Source organism: Bison bison, unplaced genomic scaffold (genome assembly GCF_000754665.1).
Source record: "Bison bison bison isolate TAMUID 2011002044 unplaced genomic scaffold, Bison_UMD1.0 scf7180017864139, whole genome shotgun sequence".
Taxonomy (NCBI): Eukaryota; Metazoa; Chordata; class Mammalia; order Artiodactyla; family Bovidae; genus Bison; species Bison bison.
Window position 1 is genome coordinate 6,778,395 of NW_011494711.1, and position 11,303 is coordinate 6,789,697.

General features: G+C 43.0%; 1 protein-coding gene and 1 long non-coding RNA gene across 2 annotated transcripts in view; both read right to left on the reverse strand.

Annotated features, from left to right (window-relative positions):
- The window catches only part of CACNB4 (calcium channel, voltage-dependent, beta 4 subunit), a 143,137-nt gene that overhangs the window by 53,587 nt on the left and 78,247 nt on the right, over positions 1 to 11,303 (reverse strand). The window contains exons 2-3 of the mRNA XM_010839996.1: positions 5,425 to 5,544; positions 2,996 to 3,118 (exon numbers count right to left, since the gene is read on the reverse strand). Of these exons, the coding sequence (XP_010838298.1) occupies positions 2,996 to 3,118; positions 5,425 to 5,544 (243 nt within the window). The remainder of the gene's footprint in view (positions 1 to 2,995; positions 3,119 to 5,424; positions 5,545 to 11,303) is intronic.
- Positions 11,203 to 11,303, reverse strand: part of LOC104988623 — an 18,608-nt gene continuing 18,507 nt past the window's right edge. The window contains exon 3 of the long non-coding RNA XR_825262.1: positions 11,203 to 11,293. This is a non-coding gene — a long non-coding RNA (uncharacterized LOC104988623). The remainder of the gene's footprint in view (positions 11,294 to 11,303) is intronic.

Consider the following 11,303-nt stretch of genomic DNA (forward strand, 5'->3'; position numbering starts at 1 on the left):
TGTATATGACATTGACATGCTGGGAAGGAGAAATGGATATTTCCACTGAATCATCAAAGCACGAAATTTCGGGTGGCTCTGAGTAATTCTGAGTAACAGTTATATACTCAAAAGCAAAAAGATATAAGTTAGAGATTTGGCCTTTGTTTTGCACACAGCTCCTACACAAAGCACACATGGTAAGCAGTCTGAGCTGGCACTGAAGAAATGTGAGTCAACCTAATATAAAATCTTGAACAGTCTAGGCCTCAATTTCTCCCATCTTTCCATCTTTTATTTAAGGATAACACTCCTGAAATAACAGGTCTATTTATTTTGGAATTAACAAAAGGCAATGGGACCCTGTTAGAATGTTTGGTGCATGGATTTGAAATTTAAGTTTTACTGTGGTGGGGACAAAACAGACAGTGAGTCATAGTTTCCCACAGCTTAAGTTACCTCCTGAAATCAAATTAACCCACCGGAACACTAACTTACTAACTGCTACCCAAATGATCTTAAAGGGGTTCCTGAAATAGTTGATGTAACTTCCCAAGATGTTTTACTTTCTTCTGCTGCTGCTGCTGCTGAGTTGCTTCAGTCATGTCCGACTCTGTGCGACCCCATAGACGGCAGCCCACCAGGCTCCCCAGTCCCTGGGATTCTCCAGGCAAGAACACTGGGTGGGTTGCCATTTCCTTCTCCAATGCGTGAAAGCGAAAAGTGAAAGGGAAGTCGCTCGGTCGTGTCCGACTCTTAGCAACCCCATGGACTGCAGCCTTCCAGGCTCCTCTGTCCATGGGATTTTCCAGGCAAGAATACTGGAGTGGGGTGCCATTTACTTTCTTCTAGGAAATAGCTAAAGCACAGTGAAAATCTCACTCAATGTTAATGAAAGTCCTTTGAGCCACTTAGAGGAAAGTTACATTGTACATTCAAGGGCTTAAATCACTGGTCATTTGGTGTATGTGATAAGGACTGCTGTAGCTTTTCTCTACTTTTAAGCTTTTCATTACTGATAAAGTACAGAAAATAGAGCATACCAAATGGCCTTCGAGGTTATGGATGAGAGGAAAGGCTACAACTCGATTATAGAAATATGTTCACGTGCGTTGATGTTCTGGGAGTACATGCCAGCTTCCTGGCAAGGTCACGTTAGTGCTATTCCAATTCTTCTCATTTTGCTTTCCTGAAAATGATGAGCACTTTCTCTTCCTAAGATGTTTCCTTATTTGAGATCTCAAAATCTGAAAACAAGTGGCTCTAATCCATATAGGATTACAAGCTCAACATCATACATCAAACTGCCAAGGCAAGGGAAAGTCACTGGTCGAGGAGCATATAGATCAAAAAAGCAACCAACAGGACAAATGGAGATGATTGATGGAATGGAGGAAAAACAATAAAATGCATCAAGGTGGGGATGCAGGTGTGAGTAGTATGCTTGGAATATCTGAGGACTTCTTTTACTGTTTCAAGTGCTGCTTCTCCTTGGAAACAATGGGAATGAGCAACTAATGAATATGGTTTGGTCGTTTTTGATGAGAATGATGACACAAAGTCAACCTAACCACTCAGGTGTTAGGGCACATGTTTTGGGTTGAGAGTCCTTGTCTTTAGGGCAAATATGAATATCCTCATGTTATACATGATCAAAAAAGCAGAAGAGGTCATCTTGATGCTTCCTCAGTTTCTCATGACTAAAGCTATGAGTACCTAAACTCATCTTTTTCCCTATCTGTTATAATGACTAAGTGTTCCCCTTCCTATCAAAGGTCTGCCCCATCACTTGGGGTCTGGATCCCAGGCTTCCTGACTACCAAAAACTTCCCACCTTTCCCATCAATCTCTCTCCTTTTCTCTCTGTTAACAGGCATGGACACATATTCTGATAGCTCCCATCTTGAAAGAAAACCTCTTTTGACTTCATACCCTCTTCAGTCTACTGCCTGGTCAGTGTCAACTCCCTTGGAAGCATGGTCTGTGCTTGCTAAATATACTTCCTAACTCCCCTTCTCTCCTCATCACACTGCATCCAGCTTTCATCTCCAAAACTCCAGACAATGGTCCCAGTGACGTCCACGCTGCTGACCACCGTGTTGCCAACCCAACGTCCATTCCTTTCTCCTCACCTTAGGTGACATGTCACAACATTGGCTGCAGCTGGTTGCTTCCTCCTTTTGAACACACTCTTCTCTGTTGATGTCCATGAATTGCTCTGCCCTAGTTCTCCTCCCATATCTCAGGCTTCTCCTTTTCAGCTTCCTTATTTGCTGAGTCTTTTCATGCACCCCACCTTTGCAGGATGGAATTCCTTTGGATTTGATCCAGGGCTGCCTTCTCTCCTCCTTCCCCTCTGTCTTTAGATGACTTCATTCATTACCACAGCTTTACATGCCACCTGGATAAACTAACGATCCAAATGTATATCTTTGGCCCAACCCCTTCCTTTGAGCTCCAGATTCTCACATCTAACTTCCGACTTCATTTCTCCTTTGATATGTCCACTCCCAAATTCCCTTCCCATCTGTCCTCACCCCACCCTAGTCATATCCATCCCAGCTGCTCAATTCATAAACCTTGATTTCCTTGATCATCTTTGATGTCTCCCTCAATCTTAGCTCCTACACAAGGTCCATCACCAGCACTCTTCATTGAATTCCCACAGTATACCTCAAATGTGGAGAGAAATAGTTTTCTCCATCTCAGTAGCACCAGGATGGCTCAATCCCATTATCCCTCATCTAGAACAGCTCTAACGGTCTCCCTGATTCCAGACTTCTCCCACTCCAATCCACTGTCTCTCCAACAGCTAGTTTTATTTTAAATGCGTGATAATGCAAGCAACAACCTCAGTCTTCTAAATCTCAGTGAGAAGGGATGGATTTGGAAGCCTTTCCAATTAAATGAGGCAAAACACTGGCAGCTCCTCAGGGCTCCTCTCCGTTTAGTTTGGCTCAGAGTTGATTCCTGCCCTTGATTGTGTGGCAGGTTAAGGCATGCATCCTACATTTACCTCTTTTATGTGTAGAAAATCCTTCGCGTCAAAGGAGATGGCCGTGCTTGGAACAGGCACATCCTCGTCCAAGGCACCACAGTAGCTCACATTCGTCTTCACAGCAAATGCTACGGGTTTAGACTAGGAACAGAACCATAGAAGAAGGATGAAGGGAGGAAGACGTGGAAGGTTTTTCTAACTGAAATGTAGAATCAGATCACGGAGAGTACCAGGCAGTAAGAGAAATCGCTTTCCAAAGAGGGATCTCAATTGGGTTTCGCATTTCCAGGCAGCACTAAGAAATCTGCAGAAAGGACTCTGAAAAGGATTCTGTCCTACTCACTCAACCCTGTTCCCCTCCTGTCATACTTTCCAACATTCCAAAGAATTGTGCCCCAGAGTCTTGGGGAGAGAAGGCAGAAGGGGCAGTCTGCTTTGTCCTTTAGTCATAAAACTTAAGTTTGTTATTTTATTTTCTGAAGTATGAGCGTCCTTTTACTCTTTTTACCTCTCTTTGGCTGCACCATGAGGCCTGAGGGATCCCAGCTCCCCAACCAGGGATTGAACCTGGGCCCTCAGCAGTGAGAGGATGGAGTCCTGACTCCTGAACCACCAAGGAATTCCCATGTTTATTATTTTAAATGATAACAGATACCCACATCTTGGGGTACAGGAAATGTATGCTGGGTCTTAAAGGAAAAAGAGGTGGAGGGGTAAAATAAATATTGTTGAAATAGCCTCAGATCTGAAAACCTGCAGGATCCCATTCAATAGAATATCTTGTCCCGGCAGGGAAAAAAAAGGCCAGCCCGGCCGGAGCAGACAGGGAGGGCGGAGCCGTTTACTCATCACGTCACCTTCTCCCTAGCTAACAAAACTGCTTCTGAAACTCTTTTTAGACAAATTCCCCTGCAGCAAAGTGCTCCTGGGCAGCTGCAGCTTGGCAGAGGCTCAGCCAACCTCCAGCTTCAGCTGACAGCACTGCTGCTGACATCCGGGTGACCACAGCAGCCACAGGATAGACCCTGAGAGAAGACTAAAACAGGAATTAGCCACGCGAGAACACACCAGGTTCCTGCAATCCTGGGCTGCTCTATTCTAGAGGTGCTTAGTCTCTCAGTCGTGTCGTGAACCCATGGACTGCAGCCCACCAGGCTCCTCTGTCCATGGAATTCTCCAGGCAAGAATACTGGAGTGGATTGCAGTTCCCAGCTCCAGAGACCGGGCTTGGGTCTCCTGCACTGGCAGGCGAATTCTGTACCACTGGCAGGCTGCTCTGCTATGGGCTCATTTCTTCAAGCTGGGAACACACCTGGGGAGCAAGAGGGTTGAAGCAGGACCTGAATTTGGGTCCCGCTGACACCACACTGCCTCCAACCTGCTTCCACCACCTGGCACAGATATTACAGGTGTCAAAGCAAAGGAAGACACTTCCTGAGCCTGCCTCACACTCCTCTTCCCACTCTTTTAAATATTTTACTGTCAAAATAGAAAAGGGAAGGAGTTCACTTTATTTGAGCTTCCATTTTTTTTTTCCTCCTAAAACTTGGAAAGACTGGATCAATATGCCTTAGGAGTCTATCATGAAGGGCAAAGAGGAGAGGCTGACCAGCAATCTGTTATGTCCATTACTGTGAATAAAATTTCATTTCAAAAAAAGGGTCTGTGCTTAAAAAAAAAATGTCTGAAAGACATAGCACGGGAGATCTCTAGTGACTCATTCAGTTCTAGCATTCAAAAATGCAATTTGTTCTTTGTTGCCTCCTATAGGGAGGCCTGACGTGCTGCAATTCATGGGGTCGCAAAGAGTCGGACATGACTGAGCGACTGAATGAACTGAACTAATGGGGTCTTCTTCCTCTGGAATATCTGAAGGTCTCTTTCAGATATTCAATAATCTGAAAGCTTATTCAACAATCATTCAATAATCAATAATTCAATAAAAGCAAAGCCTTTTATTGCTCGATTTTGCTGAAATGCTAATCGTTGCTCAAAGTTCTGAACAGGGAAGGAACTTGAGGTGGGAGACTGAAACCAGGGGGGAAGGATAGAGACATCAACAGTGCAGAGACCAGCTGTGCGCCTGCGGCCAGTGATGAAGGCTACTGTCATGGAGAACAGGGCGGGCAAGCTGGTCCCTTGAGAGGCTCTCTGCCAACTCCCGGAAGGGCAAGCTGGGTATGGTCCACAATCACCAAGATCGAAGATGACCAAGAGTTTTCACCACCCAACCAAATGCAAAAGGAAACTGAAAGGGTCCAGGTCTCAGGATACCACTCCCTGAGAGTGTTACTATCAGGGGTGAACAGACGAGGGCCTGGCAATCTGGTGCCTTATCGGGACAATCATAAAGCGATTATTCCAGAGAAATGTGAGGCAGGGGAAGAGCAGCTGATACCTGCTGAGCAACATGCCACTTTGGAACCCAAGAGGGGCAAGAACGTCACCTTTGCTCTCTCAAGCTGGATGGCCGCCTGCTGCTCCCTCTCCTGCCGAATCGCTTCCCGATCCTCTTCCAAAGAGACATCGGAGTCAGACGGCCTGCTTGTGTAGGAGTCCGCTGAACCCTGGAAAGGAAAACCCGGAGTAGCCTGAATGAGATGATGTGGGGTGTCTTACGTCATCAATTCCATAACGGCCTCCTGGAATGAGTTCTTCTCATTTGCACAGAATCTGATGCATATGCTCTGTGCCTTATTGCATTAATGTAGATGCAGAATACAGTTAAGCATCTGAGTAATTCGGAAGGTAGCAATGTTGTAAAGGGAAGTATTTTGACTGGATTAAGTGCTAGAAAGTAAATGGCAATGAAAATTATGTGATATCCTGCCCCAGTTCTTCTGGTTCTGTACTATCTTTATATTAAACCCATACTACTTGTGGAACTGAAGTTTCATTCCATTCTCTCTTTTATATATAGATTTGAAAGAAAAAGAGACTCAGCCTATTGCAAGAGCTAAATCCTGCCCATATCTTAAATTACAGATGATCAATTTGTCTAAGATTTCAACACAATAAAGCAGAAACCTGCATTAGTAAAATGACTTTCCAGTTCCAACATCAACACTGTTGAATAAGGATGTCCTCAACTGAAGCCCATGCCTAGAAGGGCTGTTTGAACAATGATGAAATCCAGCCTGATTCATATGGTCAAGGAATTGGGGGCTGCAAACGTCGCCTGGTGCTCGTGCCATAGGAGGCAATGAAAACCACATCAGCTAAAAACAAAAACCAAACACCCCAGAAGTTTGCCTTCTGCTTGCTAAAAGAACACCATCCTTACAATCTCCTTAAGCTGGCATGAGAAGTTGGTATTTGTGTAGATGATGACATTTACACAGAGGAGGTATTGACAGGACTGGTGTATTTGGCATGTTTCATAAACCAGGCACAGAAGCATATATCCATCCATATAGCTGAGAATTTGCTACCCACTGCAAAAAAATAACGCTAAGGATGGTTGACTGCTGAAATGGGCCCTTTAAAAGTTTTTTCTAAACTTAGAAATGTTAGTGTTTGTTTTTTTAATACATTATTTGTGAATTTGCTGCCCATAAAGGCAGCTTTGTCTCAGCAGGGGGTGTCATTTTAGCTGGGGTAGTCTGTTCCACCATAAAAACAATCCCAGCACAGATTTTTCCCGTAGCCAAGAACAATAACTCCTGCTTAGAGTTTTATTAGAATGCTGAGGAAAATCCCAGTTCTAAATTCTAACTCTGCAACCCACTTTTGAAAACTTTATGCAAGTTACTAAACCACTCCAAGACTCAGTCTTCTCATCTGTAAAATAGTAGTCACACAATAAATAGACATTATCATTCCTGTTTCCTAGTGCTGATATTTCTACTATGACTTATGGAAAAGAGTTAAGAGACTCTAATCATTTTCAATTCACTTATAATATATATGCACAATAGCCCATCTTGAAATGTATCTGTTTTATTGTATTTACTGCATAGAAGACATAGTTTTCCCTCCAGTTTTATTGAGATATAATTGACATATAACATTGTGGAAGTTTAAGGTGTGCAATGTGTTGATTTGATACATTTATATACTGAAAATGATTATACTGTAAGTTTGATAACTGCAGTGAGTCCAAATCCGCGCACTCTATGTGCTGCTTTGTTTTTTGTTTTTTAATTTTTACAATACTGTGCTGGTTTCTGCCGTACAACAATGTGAATCAGCCATAACTATATATATATATATCCCCTCCCTCCTGAGCACCCCTACCCCATCCCACGCAGGTAGGAGCGCCAAGGTGGACTCCCTGTGCTATACAGCAACCTCTCATCAACCATTCACCCTACACATGGTAGTACATATATGTTGATGCTACTTAAAAGTGCCCTTTCCAGAGAAAATGCATTTGCTAACCAAATAATAGTCAAATTCCTCTGTGCAAATCTACTGGGGGAAAATCTGGACCTTCAAAATAAATAAATACAGGATGACAATTTTATATATACATTCATTGCTTTAAAAGGAGCTACCTTGAAATCCTTTAAAATGAGAGTTTCTCAGAACAAAGCTTTTGTCCAAATTTAGGTATACCTGCACAAAATCCAGAGTAAGAGAGAAAGGAAACAATGTTTCTAAAGAATATATGTAACCAGTTTTGTGTTAGTTCCAGGCAATGCTTTGCTGAAGTGTGATGTCTGCGGTAGACCAATTTAAGGTGTTAGATGTCTGGACTATAAAGTGATTACCATGTGGGAAGTCAGGGAGGAGGCACTTGTTCTGAAAACACGTTGTGGAGAAGGTTAATGATTATAGTTCACAAGAAAGCAGGCTGCCCACTGGAGCAATGAGTCAAACAGCTAAAATACACAATCCACTGTTGACACTAGGAAATGGCTAATTTCCTGAAACTGCGTTAATGACTTTTCAAATCCTGGCATTCAATCATCTGCACACACAAGAAGTGACTCAAAGACTCCTGCAAGTCCACTTTATTTTGAAATGTGAACAAGAATTTCAAAATTACTTAATAAATTCTACTACTGCCAAAAAATGTAAAAGCGTATAGTATTCTAAGAATATTGGTAGAAGGAAAAATAAAGCACTGTGATATTTACTTTCATAATTACAGTGTCATGGAAGGACTGATGCTAAAGCTGAATCTCCATTACTTTGGCCACCTGATGTGAAGAGATGACTCATTGGAAAAGACCCCGATGCTGGGAAAGATTGAAGGCAGAAGGAGAACGGGGCGGCAGAGGATGAGATGGTTAGATAGTATCACCGGCTAAATGGACATGAATCTGAGCAAACTCCAGGAGACGGTGAAGGACAGAGGAGCCTGGCATGCTGCAGTCCATGGGGTCACAAAGAGTCAGACACAACTGAACAACAATGACAACAATTCATAGCATTTACTCTGGATTTTGTTTTTTCCTTCATTGATATCCACATTTCTTTGAAGGTGGAAATCATTGCTGCTGACTCTCAAGGTCCTAGAGATAGCAGAGGTCCAATGTCAAGAGCCCAAATTTGGCCCATGGACATGTTCTGCTGATTTGGCAGGGGACTAGTTTCTTGCGTCTATTTATTCTTGTTTTATTTTGTTTTGTTTCAACTGCTCGATTTTCTATCAAAGTATAGATGAGAGAAAAAAAGGAAAAATAAAAAGAACCTAGGTTGTTCACAATGGCATGGAGAGAAGCAGAGAGCCACGGAGAAGCAAGAGGAGACTGCCTTGGCTGGACTAGATCAAGGGTGGGAAAGGAAAACGGGGCTGTAGCGGGCTTGGTAGGACCGGACGGTCAGGATGAGGGTTCGGAGGGTGGGGTTAACTGCCCAGCTGCTGCTGCTAAATCGCTTCAGTCATGTCCGACTCTGTGCGACCCCATAGATGGCAGCCCACCAGGCTCCCCCATCCCTGGGATTCTCCAGGCAAGAACACTGGAGTGGGTTGCCATTTCCTTCTCCTATGCATGAAAGTGAAAGGTGAAAGTGAAGTCGCTCAGTCGTGTCTGACCCTCAGCGACCCCATGGACTGCAGCCTTCCAGGCTCCTCCATCCATAGGATTTTCCAGGCAAGAGAACTGGAGTGGGGTGCCATTGCCTTCTCAGGAACTGCCCAGAGGTCTACTTAAATCTTTATGATCTGGAACAGGCAAAATGCAAGAAGAAAATAATGCTAGATGCTAAGAGAACAGAACTAATGATATACAGGTTACTAGCTCTGGACAAAGCTAGAAATTGAAGCCCCATCAGCTTTTTATTTTCCAGAATTCCACTCTATAAAATGGGCAAAGAGCAAGCTATGCAAATTATCGAGTAAGTCTAACCTAGGGTGTTAACCCATGTGTAAGAGGCACGATGGAGGCTAGCACCTCAAAAGTTCCTATGCAGACACCATTGCAAGTCACATCTTTAACCTCAAAGAATCAACTAACCTGGGAGGAAAAGAAACAAGTATCTCTCTATATATAAATAAAAAATATATATATAATATTCTGTACATGTGTATATATAAAAGTCATTGTAAAAGCCATAAAATAATGCATCCTAGTAAATATCAAAAGAAAGAAACATAGATCTTCCTATTAACACAAGGCCCAGATTTTTTCCCCTTTTATTCAATATTGAAAACAGATTACAGACTCACACCTTTCATAAATCTTCTTGAGTACAAAACACAAGCCCTATAGAAGCACTGAAAAGTCAGTTTACTATTGTCCTGGAAGAAGGAAAGTGACGTCAAGTCAAATAGTGGAAGGGCTCCTCCTGCTCAGAGAAAGAGGCCATGAGCTAGATGGGAGAGTGGCCGTGGACTCTGGGCCAGGCCATATTGGGCTTGACACTGCTATCCATTCTTACTGGCCTTGGGTCCTGGGGAACTTATTTTAACTTTCTGAGTCTCAATTTCCTCCCTTGTGGAATGGAAATAATAACACAGACCTCGCAGAGTTTCCCAGTGTTTGATTTGAGATGGAACAGCATTTCTTTTACCATCATGAGGATGATTCCTGAAATGCCAACAAATAATCTTTGACTCACTAATTAAACTTTCTGGCAGCTTTTCAAATTCAATTTTTGGCTGCCTAGAGTTTTAGGATTCATATCTTGTTCTTTTTTGCTTTCAGTTCAGTTTAGTTCAGTTCAGTCACTCAGTCGTGTCCAACTCTTTGCGACCCCATGAATCGCAGCACGCCAGGCCTCCCTGTCCATCACCAACTCCTGGAGATCACTCAAACTCACATCCATTGAGTCAGTGATGCCATCCAGCCATCTCATCCCCTGTCATCCCCTTCTCCTGCCCCCAATCCCTCCCAGCATCAGAGTCTTTTCCAATGAGTCAACTCTTCGCATGAGGTGGCCAAAGTACTGGAGTTTCAGCTTTAGCATCATTCCTTCCAAAAAACACCCAGGGCTGATCTCCTTTAGAATGGACTGGTTGGATCTCCTTGCAGTCCAAGGGACTCTCAAGAGTCTTCTCCAACACCACAGTTCAAAAGCATCAATTTTTACATACCACAAAATTCATAGTTTTAAATATACAACTCCATACATTTTTAGTATTTACAGACACAGAAATCTAACATTTGAATATTTCTACCACCTCAAAAAACACAAAAACAAACAAAACAAAACCCTTCTATCCATTTGCAGTCACTCTCCAAACCCACCACAAGACCCAGGGATCCACTTACTTGTCTTGTCCTTTTAAAACTGAAATATATACTTCTTCTTCTGAGTAGTTTTAGTATTTAAATACGTCATTAAATTAGAGCAAGGAGAGGGAGAGTTTATTAATGTTTGATTTTAAAATGCACTAACACTGGACCAGAATCTGGTTATTGTTGGAACTTTTGAGCGTTGTGGTCAGTCCTGGGCCTCTCACTTCCTACCATTCACTGGACATTGACCATCTGTCAGGTTCTGTTGTGAGAGCCATGTGAGAGGAGCTACTTATCTTTTCTGAGATTCTTTCTTCATCTGCAAAATAGGAACGACCCCTTCAGGCTTATTTTAGAGTATTACTAAGATGCCATAGTACAGCATAGAGTACAAGCATAATAATGGCACAAACAAGATCAGTGTGGTCCAAGAGAACTTTCTGCAATGCTGGCTATTCTCCGCGTGGGCACTGTCCACTACGGTGGCCACCAACTACATGTGGTTACGGAACATTTGAAATCTGCCTAGCAAGACTGAAGAACTGCATTGTTCATTTAATTTTTAAGGGTTAAAAATTTTGTTTCACTATTTTGGTAGCCGTTTGGGGTGAAGTTAAGCTTATAATGTCTGGGCGAGGTAAACAAGGCGGCAAGGCTCGTGCCAAAGCCAAGACACGCTCCTCGCGAGCTAAAAAAAA